The 13,310-nt window shown below is 57.2% G+C and overlaps 2 protein-coding genes across 12 annotated transcripts in view; one reads left to right on the forward strand and one right to left on the reverse strand.

The window, feature by feature from the left end:
* Positions 1–1,595: 1,595 nt before the first annotated feature.
* JMJD4 (jumonji domain containing 4) lies at positions 1,596–5,871 on the reverse strand. 4 transcript variants are annotated; one of them, XM_055233719.2, is made up of 6 exons: positions 5,472–5,871; positions 5,107–5,272; positions 4,369–4,494; positions 3,876–4,143; positions 3,392–3,490; positions 1,596–3,037 (listed from the first exon to the last, which is right to left on the reverse strand). In XM_055233719.2, exons 1-6 carry the CDS (start codon positions 5,869–5,871, stop codon positions 2,753–2,755), a joined length of 1,344 nt encoding a protein of 447 aa, XP_055089694.1. In that variant the 3' UTR covers positions 1,596–2,752. The 4 variants fall into 4 exon arrangements, with proteins under 4 accessions (XP_055089694.1, XP_055089693.1, XP_055089692.1 ...); XM_055233718.2 differs by having other exon boundaries at positions 3,344–3,490; XM_055233717.2 differs by having other exon boundaries at positions 4,369–4,551.
* Positions 5,837–13,310, forward strand: part of SNAP47 (synaptosome associated protein 47) — a 44,844-nt gene continuing 37,370 nt past the window's right edge. For 4 of the 8 annotated variants that reach the window (XM_055233720.2, XM_055233721.2, XM_055233722.2 and 1 more), the window contains exon 1: positions 5,837–5,959. In XM_055233720.2, the coding sequence (XP_055089695.1) occupies positions 5,870–5,959 (90 nt within the window). In that variant the 5' untranslated portion in view covers positions 5,837–5,869. Of the gene's footprint in view, positions 5,960–6,071; positions 6,088–6,138; positions 6,191–6,577; positions 6,767–7,253; positions 12,633–13,310 lie in introns of those variants that run through there. The other 4 variants (XM_063613978.1, XM_055233724.2, XM_055233723.2 and 1 more) reach the window with 4 other exon arrangements.

The following is a 13,310-nucleotide window of genomic DNA, read 5'->3' on the forward strand; positions in this document are numbered from 1 at the left end:
CACAGCCAGCAACAACTTGACCTGGGGCTCCTGTCTCCGCCTCCATGGATTCCAGCCAATCACAATTGCAAGCCCAGGGCAGGGCAGGCACTTGCTGGAGGCGCCCATAGGCCCCATCATGCTCCCTCGCTGTGTCCTCCCAGGCCAGAATCTGTGCAGACACAGCAGGGCCTGACTTTTCCAGCCTTCCGGTGGGGGCCCATAGGTCCCACTCCCCAAGGAATCTGGGCCACTGCACGCCCTCACCCAGGCATGGTGGGGTGCACAGCCATTGTCCCCACACTTGCAAGTATATCCATCTTTGTGCAGCTCCCACGTAGCCTTAGGTCTTGAGCATCTGCATCGTTTCTGACCCCTTTCCTCAGGAACACTAGTTAGCTGCAGCCTGCCTGTCTTTTCTCACACTTGATAGGGACGACACGCAAAGGGCAGGGGCTAACCGCCGCACATCTGCAGCTCCTCACCTCGCACCCCAGGAGGCTGGTTCCCAGGGCGACGCGGCCTGTCAGGCCTCTTGCAGAGGTGCGATTCCCTTGCGAAGGCCCTCACATGTGCTGACACCATGCCTACCCAATCCCGGACAGGATCCCAGGGCGGCATACTTGGGAAATGGGCGTCCTGCCTGACACTTCAAACTGCTGTCTAACCACACTCTGCACAGCGGCTGCCCCACAACCCACCTGGCCCTGGTGTCAGCATTTTTTTTTTTTTTTTTTTTTGCCAACCTGGAGTGAGGTAGGCAAAAGGAGTCATGGTCATTGACTATGGAGTCATCGATGCTGGCTGCAGTTCAGCCGTTGCCCTGTGGAGGGCTCTACCTCCCCCACAGAGCTTCTGGCATTTGCTTTTTTTGCAGCATCTGTAACAGCCCCAGCCTGAGATTCTCAATGCTTGCTTTAACCCAGAAAAAGTGACTGTGGCTAGCAGGGCTCTCAGGAGTGTCTGTGCACTGCCTCCTGACTGCGGAAGCATGAGGGTCTTCACATACAGTTCAGAAGCACAGGACCAAGCAGCCTGGACGGTAATGGGCTGCGACCTGTGCTACTTTGAGCCGCCAGTTCGCATTGGGCCCCGGCTGCCCTGGGGTCCGCAGTGCTGCCCTCATCATGAGAGAAGCTGAAGGACAGCTGGTGCCCACCACCTGGTGCTGCCCCCACCCTGCAGGTGCTGGACCTGCTGCCCAAAGAGGAGCCCCAGCTCCGGCAGAGGCACCTCAGCTGCCTGCTGGCAGTGCCCGGGGCACATACCCCCACCCTTGGCCTCAGCCTGTGCCTGTGTGGTAGGGTGCCAAGAGGCCTAAGCTCAGAGGTTACCGGCGGGGCTAAACGGGTGAACCACGCCCACACTCAGCCTGGTCCTGGTCCTGGCAAGGCTGCAGCCGTGCATGTTTGCTACCTCCCCCTCCTCCCCCACAAAGCACCTTTGCCGCCTGTGGTTTGGGCAGCGCCAGCTCCATCTGTAGGAGGCCGGATGTCTCAGGGCATTCCCGTGCAGACCAGGGGGTCCCTGGGAGCTAGCAGGGGGGCCCAGCATACAGGTCCCTGGAAAGCTGTTGGCTTGGAGCGCATTCATTCGACAGACACATATGAAGCACCTACTGTGTAAAGCTGCCTTTGCAAGCACTTCACATGATTCACTGAACAGAGCAGACAGAAACCCCTGCCTTTCTTGGGGGCTTGCATCCTAGACAAGTGCCAGCGGCCCCATTGGATGCCACGGGCAGACAACGTGCATAGCCGTGGCACGTGCTGTCCCTGCAGATTCGGATGCCTCCTCCCCTGCTGGGGTTGGGCAGCCAACCAGGGGCCAACTGAAAAAGTGCTGGACTCTCGGTCAAGGATAGGGCTGGGAGAGTGCCAGTCTCCACAAACTGTGGATCCACTAGAGGGTTCAGGCCTGGGGCATCTTCTGCAGGAGAATCCCACGAGAGTCCATTCCCCACCACAGGCCGCTGCTCACTGCTGTGCCTTGATCAGCCTGGACGAACCCACCCATACCTCCATCATGCCCAGTGTGAAGAGGGGCCAGGGACCCACCACTCCTGAGAACAGCATCCTTGGGAAGACCCAGCTGTGAGTGCGCAGCAGGCACAGTCCCTCAGGCCCAGGTGAGGATTCAGCAGCAGATGGGATTCCACCCCATCCGTGGCCTCTCCAGCTGCCCACAGGCCCTGGGAAGGCAGGGAGGTGGCAAAGGCCAGCCCAACCCAGCCCTCCACTCTGGGTACCCAGAGGAAGGCACAGGCTGCTGGTTCTGCAGCCCATCACCTGGAGGTGATGGAGGCCAACCCCAGCCCTGCCTGGAGGCCCTGGTGAGCTTGCCTAGCACTGCTCCAACCCCTCCCTGAGCCCACAGGGCAGAGCCAGGGGTGGCCCAATGGCCTGAGACGAGGGGACAGGGCTGGCCTATTAAGAGGAGCCTCCAGAGAAGGCACACCAGACACAGACTCCTGTCAGCTCAGGCGTCCTGGCCTAAGGAGGCAGGGCCCCCAAAAGAGCCAGGTCCTGGCACCATCTCCGAGCTCCCAGCAGGCCTGCTGCAGATCAGAGGGGCCACATCCCATCTTGGGTCCCTGACCTCATTGGGCCTCACCTGAAAAACAGGCACCCAGGCAGTGGCCATGAACAGCCAGGCCACGAGCCTCGACAGGGGTGGGCCCCAGGTCACAGAGAGGGCGGTCTTTATTTCTGGAAGGGCCCTGGAGCAGGAGGCTGCCTCTCATCCACCCGTCCTTCTATCCTCACGACAGGCGCTACGGGGCCGCAGCAACATCAACAGCCTCTCTCAGCTGCTGCAGCAGCTCTTTGGGCTGTGGTGAGAACGCGCTGGTGTCCACTCTCTGGAAGTCGGGGTGCGCAACCAAGGAGGCCAGCACCTCTGTGATGCGCCCGGCATCAAAGGCTGCCTGTTCAAAACCCAGCCCAGCACGGTCCTCAGCGGCTGCCTCCTTCAGGACCAGGAGCCTCTTCTCAGCGATGACCTTGAGGAAGTGGTAAAACTCTTCAAAGTTGATGCCCGAGCAGGACCTCATGATGACCTGGGCAGAGGGAAGAGGCCAGTGAGTGACACTATGGACACAGTCCAAGCTGCAAAGGACCCGACATGTGCCCAGTCCCCAAGGACAAAGAGGGGAGCAATAAGACAGAAGCACTGAGAAGCTGGGCGGTGACCAAGGGAGTCTGAGCCATGCAGCCTAAAAGCCTCCCCCAGGGCTTGGCCCAAGCTGTCCCACACTCTCACAGCCGGCACCTACCCACAGCTCGGCCTGACGGCCATACCCGCCCTGAGCCTGCAGGCCTCCCAGGGACCTGGCATCGATAGCCTCCAGGCACAGCCACCCCACCTGGCAGTGGTGGTGCCAGTCGGGCATGGAGTCCCTCCACTCGCTGACCTCCTCCTGCACGGCGCATAGCTCCTGCTGCAAGAAGCGCCACATGTTGGCCAGGTTGAAGCCATTGACCCAGTTGTGGTTGATGGAGATGGTGTCATCCTGGAAGGAGCACAGTGCAGGCAGGCTTGAGCCCATGGCAGGTGCCCCCCGACCAGCCCACATCTCCTGCGCCAGGAACCCACTGTGGGGTCCAGCCCTCTGCAGCCAAGAGGGCCCTCCTGTCTCCCAGCAGGGCTTGCTTAGCAGGGAAGAGGGTGTCGGGCTCAGACCACCTCAGGCCACGGTGAACCCAGAGCAAGTAGACCCAGGGACCGGCAGTGGGTGAAACAGAGGCTAGGCCTCAGCGACACCACCTTGTGAAGGGGTCAGCCTCACCCATGAGCCACCCCATTCGAGCCCTGCTCTGGCTGGGAGAGTGGCGAGGTGGTGCTGCCGTCTTCCTGCAGGAAGGCCCCTGATAGGGGGCAGGAGAGCTGCACATTACCAGGTTGTGCACCTGATGGTGCCAGCCACTGGGCACAAACACCATCTCGCCCGCCTCCTGCGTGATCTCCAAGGGTGGGTCAGCAAGCTGGCTCCGCGGGTACAGGTGTGTGTCACAGAGTGCTGGGGAGGTCACGTCGTAGGGCAGGTTGCTGTGGCGGTCCCGCAGGGCCTCTTCCTGCCCTGGGGGGAAGAGGAGCCACTTCTTCCTCCCACAGACATTGACAGACCAGCTGAAGGAGCGGAAGATGTCAGCATGGAATGGGGACCTGCAGCAGCAAGAGCGCCTGGTTCATGCCTGTAGGGGCTGGTATGGGCTTTGCTTGGCACCCCAGAGGCCTGGTCCAACTGAAGGAGGGGTGGCCCCTTGGTCTCAAGGGATGGCACCCATTGTGAGGCCTGTGCCAAGCAGCCCCCCTCCTGCCACCCTGAGCCTCCCAGTCCACTCTGTCACCAGGCCCCTTCGGGTTCCACTCCCACATCCATGGCCTCACCAGCTGCCCGCAGGCCCCGCGTAGACAAAGCGGTAGTCATCCACATCCAGTGCATCCCAGAACTCATTCAGCCAGTCGGACGAGAAGTACACAGGCAGGGTGAAAACGTCCTCCACCGGGAAGTCCCTGTGAGGAGGGTGCAAGGGCACCACTGACAGCACGTGAGGCACGAGGAGACTAGGGCTGCACGAGTGGGGCAACTGAGACCAATCAGCTCCAGTGGAGCTTCCAGATGGCTGCAGCCCCCAAAGAGCCCCAGACCCTCCTCTGAGCCAGATGCTGCTGGCGGGGGAGGGGGGGGCAGTCTGACTCCAATGGTTCTGCTTGTGAGAAAGTACTGATCATGCCTATAATCCCAGTGCTTTGAGATGCTGAGGTGGATGCATCACCTGAGCTCAGGAGTTCAAGACCAGCCTGGGCAACATGGTGAAACCTAGTCTCTTAAAAAAAAAAAAAAAAAAAGCTGGGCGTGGAGGTGCACGCCTGTAATCCCAGCTATTAGGGAGGCTGAGGGGATCTACCTGAAAAAAAAAAGGAAAAAAAAACATATTGACCTCCCAAAAAACAACACTTGCAGCCATGCGGAAGACAATCCAGTTTCTTTTAAACAGATTAAAGTGCCTCACGGGGAAAAATAGCTCCTCTTTGTGCAGCCAGGGGCCACCTTCATCGGAAAGGCCTCTGGGTTCACGCAGCGCTAGGGAAGGCAGCGCCTCGGTGCGTCCCAAGCCCCATTACCTGCACAGGTGCCAGTCTTTGAGGTAGAGACAGCCCCTGGGAGAGGAGTAGCCCGCCTGGATGTACTCTTTCCAGTAGGTGATGTAGTCTCTGAGAGGCATGTGCTCCTTGGGGTTCGAGTTGTATTCTCGGACCCCACAGTTCGCAACTGGTACAACCACGTCTCCTGAAATGAAAGTCAGGCGCGGTCCATGCCATCTCCCTGGGCCCCGTCCTCACTCCAAACCGTCTGCAGAGGAACTCTCCAGGGGCCACGCGCCTGGCCTCCTCCACCCTCCCTGGTGCCCCTCTCTAGGCGGGGGCCTCCCGGGCCTGGGTCCCGCCGGTCTTTCCTCCCCGCCCGGGGTCTGCGCCCGCCGCCCCACCGTAGGTCCGTAGCAGGTGGTCGAAGTCGGGCCTGCCCGCGGGCGTCACCCAGCGCCGCCGGCTGCCCCAGCCCTGCGTGAAGGCGCTGGAGAACACGCACGGCAGGTTGGGCAGCAAGAAGCCCCGCACAAAGTCGGCGTAGGAGAAGGCGCCCGGCTCCGAGACGAAGGCTACCCGGCCCGGAGCGTGGCCGCCGCCGGGGACATCGCCTCCCAGGCCTCGGAAGTGGCGGTCGGCGAGGGCGCGCGTCTCGCGGTCCATCCAGCTCCGCACGGGTCGAAGGACCCTCCTCCTCACTTCCGCCGGAGCGGAAACGGTGAGGACCATCCTCGGAACCAGAAGACGCCGGGCGCCGCGTTTCCGCCCCACCAGCGCCTGGGGCTCCGGCCCTGCACGCATGCGCGCGGCTCGCCGCGGTCTTCACTGCGCAGGCGCCGAGCGGCCGAGGCGCCGCAGTAGGCTCTGGGGCGCGTCTGGCGTCCCTCAGGTGAGCGACGGCGCTGGTCTGTTGGGGGCCCGGCCGAAGCCAAGCCGTAGCGTCCGCCCTCGGCTCAGTCCGCGCGCTGTGGCTGACACAGCCCGAGACCTCCTTCCCACATCCCCGGGGGGTGGGGGGTATGCGGGCTGCGCTGGGAGAAGGGCGGGGACAGAGGCGGTTCTGGGGGCGGGAGTGCGGCGGTGCTGGGGCGCCCAGGGATCATGGGACCCGGAGAAAACGGTGGGACCTAGAGGGAGAGCTGGGGGGCCCTGGGATGGTGAGATCTAGCGGAGATGGTAGGGTCCTGGAGGGGACGGTGGGGACCTGGAGAGGACGGTGGTACTTGGAGGGGATGGAGACAGTGGGATTTGGAGGGGATGGTGGGACCTGGAGGGGATGGGGACAGTGGGGACCTGGAGGGATCAGTGGCACCTGGAGGGAACAGTGGGATCTAGAGAGGATGGTGGGGACCTGGAGGAAAATGGTGGGAGAGCTGGAGGGGGCAGGGTAACCTAGATGGGAGAATGGGGCCCACAGGGCACCTGGAGGGCATGGCAAGGGGCCCCAGGGGATGACGGGTGTCTGGAGAAGATGGTGGGGAATGAGGGAGGGTGTGAAATGAAGGTGAAATGAAGGGATTTGGGGCTGTGTACACATGAGCAGGGCTGAAGTGGGAGGACATTGGAGTAGTGACATGAGGAGTGTTTTGCCAAACTTGCAACTGGAGTTACCCCAAAAGTGGCGGCAAGGGAGTTCCTCACAATATCCTCAGGTGGGACCAGTTGGGATACCAAAGAAAGAAGTGCTAAATGCATGGTGATCCCAGAGCAGTTTTTTTTTTTTTTTTTTTTGAGACTGTGTGTAGTGGCGCCATCACAGCTTACTGCAGCCTCCACCTCCTGGGCTTGATTAATTCTTTAATTCCCCTGCTTCAGCCTCCCAAGTAGCTGGGACTACAGGCATGAGCCACTATGCCCAGCTTAGTTTTCTGGGTTTTGTTTGTTTGTTTGTTTGTTTGTTCTGTAGAGATAGAGTCTCTGTGTTGTCCAAGCCAGTGTCGAACTTTTGGGCTCAAGCAATCCTCCTGCCTTGGCCTCCCTAAGTGCTGGGATTACAGGTGTGAGCCACTGCACCAGGCCCTGCCTAGAGCTTTTGTTAAGGGAACTTTCATTTAGAGTGGGCTGCAGTAGTCCTCTAGATGGGCAGTAAGGGAAAAGGGACATCCTCCCTAGGTATGTCTCTTGGAAGGGGTGTGGGTTATGGAGTTTATAGGAAGGTTTCAGGAATTTGGCTCAGGGCCAGGGTCATTTTCTCTGTAGTAAACCTAGATACTTTCTTCCATACCTGGAAATGTTAAAGGCCCTGGATTGGGTTGAAGCCTGGTGGGGAAAACCTGTGGTTGGGGCACAGAGGGGTCAGGGTACTCTGTGATTTTCGGCCAGAACACGAAAGTGGGGCCATGGGGGACCCATGTGATGTATGTCTTGGTGTGCTAGAGAAATCAGCTCAAAGCTACCCACATGGATGCAGAAGGAAAGATAGCAGATTTATTGCCCCCGAAGCCTGGCAGGCTGTGTGCACATAGGCGCTCTGTGAGAGAGTGCAGAGTTTGGGCAGCATTTCCTAGGTGTCTTGACAGGGAGGTAGAAGGAGGAACAGTCAGAACTGCTCATCTCTCCCAAAGAAATGAGAGGCAGCTTGTGCTGGTTTGCACACAGTGAGAGGCCTTTGAGTTAGGTTTGGAGGTCTAATGACATTCTAGGGGCCATCAGACCATGACTGTGTCTTGTAAAATCTGGACACTGGGCTATCTCATTCCAGACCAAACAGAGGCATCCTAAGCGGGAGAGGGGCACCTGCCTTCCCTTTATGAAGCAATGGAAATGTTGTTTTATTTACTCTTATGAGCGGGGATATGGGAGGTTCTAGGAGTGCTGGGGCTCTGAGCCTTGCTGGAAGACTCTTTCCAAGGGATGTGAGGTTTACTCAGGAGAACAGGGAGGAGCAGAAGAGGGAGGACCAAGGTCTGAGGAGTTGGAGGGAGGACTAGGAGGAAAGTGAGTTTTGGGAGTCTGAGTCCAGGTGGAGGTGGGATATGGGGGCAGGGACAGGAGGTGGAGAGTTGTTTTGGGGATTGTGTGATTCAGTGCATGCTATGGTCCCTTCCTGGTAAGCCCCATTGTGACTTGTGTGATCACGGTATGCAATTGTTTATTGGGTTTTTTTTAATACTAGAGAATCAGAATGTCTGGAGAAGTTACAGTTGGAGAGAAAGAATCACGTCCAGTTCCATCCAGAGATGACCGGGGTTTTTTTTGCTTTGTTTTTGTTGTTGTTGTTGGTTTTTTTTTGAGACCGCGTCTTATTCTGTCACCCAGGCTGGAGTGCAATGGCACGATCTTGGCTCACTGCAACCTCCGCCTCCCAGGTTCAAGTGATTCTCCTGCCTTAGCCTCCTGAGTAGCAAGGATTACAGGCGTGCACCACCACGCCCAGCTAATTTTTGTATTTTTAGTAGAGACGTGGTTTCACCATGTTCGTCAGGCTGGTCTCAAACTCCTGACCTCGTGATCTGCCTGACTCGGTCTCCCAAAGTGCTGGGATTACAGGCGTGAGCCACCACGCCCAGCCGAGATGACTGTTTATTATTTCCTGGTGTAGAGCCGGCTTTTCTACGTTCCTTCACACATTCATTCATTCATTCATTCATTCTCTCTCTCTGCTCTTCTCTCCCCCCAGTCCTTGCCTATACGTTCACGCACATGTATGCACACACACTCACACATACACAGAGTCTCTTTCTCCATCGTGTATAATATACGTATGTAAACTTTTGCTGCTTTTAGCCTTTTGTTTTTTACTTAACAATATGCTGTAACGTCTTGCCACATGTTGACCTCAATATTGACAATTAATTGACCTTAATTGACCTTGCCACATATTGTTCCTTAATTGCTAGTAGTCATTTGATTTTGGTTGTGGTGCATGCAGATCATGGGAGGCCAATGGGGAAGATGTGGGGAGCAAAGTGTTTATAATTGTCTCAAGATCTTGGAATGTGGTTCCGAGTTTGCCTCATGGGGAAACTGAAATTCAGGTGGGCATTGCCTGGAAGGAGTTCATGCAGCTCCGTGGTAGAGCCTGTTTCCTAAGAAAGTAGCATTTGGGCTAGCAGGTCCACAGCTCCCTGAGATCACTGAGCGCCTAGGACTTGGTGGGAGATGGAGCTCTCGTTCTCGAGATGGAACTCTGTGGTTTAGTTCCCTGGTCTGCAGGGTGCCCCCTTGGGTCAGTGTCACCGCTGTATACACAGGAGGCTTGGAGTGTTATCAGCTCTCATGGGACTGGAACACAGGCTTGTGTCACCCAGAGCCCGCTAATCAGCCCTGGCATCGCTTGGGAATGGCAAGAAATCCACATTCTTGGGCCCCACACAGTACTCCATTAGAATGGTTTTTTTGTTTTTGTTTTAAAACGGGGTCTTCCTCTGTCACTCAGGCTGGAATGCAATAGCGCTGTCTTGGCTCACTGCAACCTCTGCCTTCTGGGCTGAAGTGATCCTCCCACCTCAGCCTCCCAGAGTGCTGAGATAACAGGTGTGAGATTACAGTGGCTCACACTGTGCCTGGCCAGGACAGGTTTTAAGTCAGCACTTTGGAGAAAATGCAGTACGCTTTTTGCCGAATATGTGCTCCTCTCTCACTGTGTTGCGTGCAAACAGTCCCAGTGAGCATGTCTGCACTTTGTGGCTAGAGCTGGGAACCTCTGAGGGAGTGGAAAGAGGGTCTGGGGAGCAGGGGAGGGGAGCCTGGAAGGATTGGCCACACCCTACCGCCCCTGTGGGCACACACAGCCACCACTGTTCTCACTTAGCTTCTTGGTTGCGAGGTAGTGGAAGGTGTGCAAGATGTTTGTTCTGTGACTGTGGAAATTAACTAAAAATAAGTTGTTTACTGGATACTGAGCCTCACTCAGGGGACCCTTGAGTGATGGAAATGCTGAAAGAGACCCATTGTACAGATCATCCTGCGTGCTGAGCTGTCCCTGTGCTGCAGACTTCCTCCCCAAGAGCGTCACTTGTGTGGGTTGGCTGCAGACACCCTTGGGCTCCTGGCCATGACCTCCCTCGAGGATTCAGCTGTGTGTTCTCAGGGTCAGCGCGGGTCCCCAGGCCCACACCTGCACTGGAGGAGGCAGGTTGCAGATTGCAACAGGCAGGGACACCGTGAGGGCTCCAGGACCTGGACTGATTGCAGAACTATGTGATACAGGAGGGCATAGGCACAGCCCTGTTTCCATGTGGTGTGGTTGTGGTCAACTCAACACAAATTCATTGGGTGCCCATGGTGTGTAGCGGGCCTTGCGGTCCTCCCATGACAGTGCCTTCTCTAGTGCGACAGTCATGAAAGCACCAACTCTCTGGAGTTTTGCTTGGGCCATGGTTGGTGACAGTGCCTTAGGAAGGCGAGGAAGCCCTCTGATCAGAGACCTGAGGAGTGGAGCCACCAATCAGACTCCCTGGCGTGGAAAGGCTGCTGGGAGCAGAGGGCAGGGGAAGGCCAGGGCAGGGAGGCCGCGGGTCCTGCAGAGTCCATGAGGCTGCGGTAAGGAACTTGGATCTCATTCCAAGTACACAGGGAAGGGCTTTGGGCAGAGAAGTGACATATTCTAATTCTGTTCAATGACTATCTCATTGACTGCTGGAGGGGGAATGGGTGATAGGGACAGGATGAGGTCAGGAGGTTGCCTGAGAGGTTGTCCAGGTGTGGAGGGAGGGAGGACTGCCTTGGATGGTGGAACTGTGGAAAGTAACTAAAAGTAGATTGTTTCCTGGAGATTGAGTCTCACTCAGGGGGCACAAGTATGATGGAAAGACTGAGAGAGACCCATTGTACAGATTGCAGTGTGTGATGAGTGAGTCCCTGTGACTACAACTCCTTCCCCAAGTGTGTTGCTTGTGCTGATTGGCCCAGACAATGCCTGTGCCAGGTCAGTGGTGTGGTCTTGGGGTGGAGGGCGGGGACCAGCTGCCAGGACATGCTCATGGCATGTTTCTGGGAGGGGAGGAAGAGAGGAGTCAGAAGTCCTGGGCCCGTGGTGCCTTTACTGAGAGAGGAACTGACTCTGGTGCTGCTACACTGGGGTGTCCATTAGGGGTGGGAGGAGATGCCCAGCAGGTGATAGGGGAGGAGCTGAAGGAGGGGCTGTGAAGTTGGGGTGCCCGTTAGGGGTGGGGGCAGATGCCCAGCGGGTGACGGGAGGGGCTGTGAAGTTGGGGTGCCTGTTAGGGTCAGGGACAGATGCCCAGCGGGTGATAGGGGAGGGCCTGTGAAGTTGGGTTGCCCGTTAGGGATGGGGGCAGATGCCCAGCAGGTGATAGGGGAGGAGCTGGTGGAAGGACTGTGAAGTTCAGGTGCCTGTTAGGGGTGGGGGCAGATCAGCAAGTGATCAGATGTCCAAGTTTGAAGCGTGAGGGAGTCTGGCTGGAGTGGGTGTTTGGGAGGCAGCGGCTTGGGGGTGATGTTGAGTTTCTGGCCTGTGTTGTCTCACCTGGAAAAAGAGGGTGCAAGGAGGAGAGGTTGTGCCCTGTGCAGTCAGGTGCATGAGGGGGCTATGGCCAAGGAGAGTGGACGCAGGCGCTCATGGAAGTGGGGCTGGAGACCTGGAGAGGGTAGTGGCCAGGGAGCCAGGGTGCAGTGACTCTCAGCAAGGCCCCTCGGCTCATGGGCCAGGTCCACTACCACATTTTTGTAAGTGAGGTCCCGTGGGGCAGCACACCCCATGTTGGTGTCTTGTGTGTGGCCACTTTCATTCCACCCCAGCAGAGCTTTGTAGTTGTGACAGAGACTGTGCGTGGTCCTTCACGGAGAGTGTAGTGCCTGGCATGGGAGGGCCAGAGAGGTCTCGGGGCTGAGAGAGAGAGGGTGGGATCAGGGCCCTGGGAGGAGGGTCTGGCCTTGGAGGTGAAAAGGGACCACGTTCTCCTGTGGCCTCTGTGTGGGGCCAGGCGTGTCATCGGGTAGGGGAATGGCTGGCCGGCATGGGGGCCATATCCAAGATTGGGCTGCTTCTGATGTTCCATGGGGTGTCCTCGCTTCCGTCCTTGCACTGCATCTCCGTTGACTAAGGTTTAATGGGAAAGAAGCCCTGGAAACCTGCAGTTGGAAAAGGGTGGCTACAAGTTTCTCTTCTGGCTTCTTCCTGGGTTGTTGTTAAACTTGAATACTTTCCTTATATTTATTGTTTAAAATGTGATAACGAGAAGAGCCTTGGTTGTTCATGTCCTAATTTTTTGGTCTTTTTTCCCTTCTTTCTTTTCTTTTTTTAAAGAGATGGAATTTCACTCTGTTGCCCAGGCTGGAGTGCAGTGGTACAGTCATGACTCACTGCAGCCTGGACCCTCCAGGCTCAAGTGATCCTCCTATCTCAGCCTCCTGAGTAGCTGGGACCACAGGTGCACACCAGCATGCCCAGCTTTCCTTTTGAATTTGAAACATTTTAGAGCTGGTGACCTTAGGTCTTAGTTATTTTAACAGTAGGTAAAAAGGTCCAGAAGGTGAGGTGATGTTTCCAGAGCTGTAAACTGTGCTGCAACACCAGTAACAGGACTTCTCCGGGGAGATTGTGCATAATTTCCCTCCACACTCCTGGAATACCTCCCAACCATGCCTGCTTAGCAAAGGTTAGCACATGTTGACTGTCCACACTGTGTCTAGCTCTCTGTATAGAGGTGGTGGTGGTGAGGCGTGGTCCCTCCCCTCAAAGGCCAGGTATGGCTGAGGTCTGGGCAGCCTCTTCGGCCAGGAGCATGGGCACAGCAACTCCAGGGCTGAGCAGGGAGGGCCACGGCCCCTCCTGTGGGTACTGGCTTGCCTGACTTTGAGGAGCATGACTGATGTAGTTTATCCTCCTCCTAATTCTGAGAAGCAGACATCTTTTTTTTTTTTTGAGACGGAGTCTCGCTCTGTCACCCAGGCTGGAGTGCAGTGGCGCGATCTCGGCTCACTGCAAGCTCCGCCTCCCGGGTTCACGCCATTCTCCTGCCTCAGCCTCTCCGAGTAGTTGGGACTACAGGCGCCCGCCACCACGCCCGGCTAATTTTTTTGTATTTTTAGTAGAGACGGGGTTTCACCGTGGTCTTGATCTCCTGACCTCGTGATCCGCCCGCCTCAGCCTCCCAAAGTGCTGGGATTACAAGTGTGAGCCACCGCACCTGGCCAGCAGACATCTTTGTGCCCCCATAGTCCAGAGCCTGCTGGGTGGCCTTGCATCTGCTGTGGCAGAACAGCATCATGGGTTCTGTGTGTGGCCTGCCGGACCCTCGCCATGGCCCTGGTGGGGAGTGGGTGGCCCTGGAGGG

The sequence above is a fragment of the Symphalangus syndactylus genome, chromosome 19, assembly GCF_028878055.3.
Source record: "Symphalangus syndactylus isolate Jambi chromosome 19, NHGRI_mSymSyn1-v2.1_pri, whole genome shotgun sequence".
NCBI classification, from domain to species: domain Eukaryota; kingdom Metazoa; phylum Chordata; class Mammalia; order Primates; family Hylobatidae; genus Symphalangus; species Symphalangus syndactylus.

What these genes read in the sequence shown, in the direction of transcription:
- JMJD4 (XM_055233716.2), bottom strand. Translation starts at nt 5,871, where the DNA reads ATGCGTGCAGGGCCGGAGCCCCAGGCGCTGGTGGGGCGGAAACGCGGC. An exon ending in AAAGACTGGCACCTGTGCAG is followed by an intron (nt 4,552 to 5,106) that starts GTAATGGGGCTT and finishes CCACTCGTGCAG; the next exon opens with CCCTAGTCTCCTCGTGCCTC. An exon ending in ACCATCAGGTGCACAACCTG is followed by an intron (nt 3,491 to 3,875) that starts GTAATGTGCAGC and finishes TGCTCCTTCCAG; the next exon opens with GATGACACCATCTCCATCAA.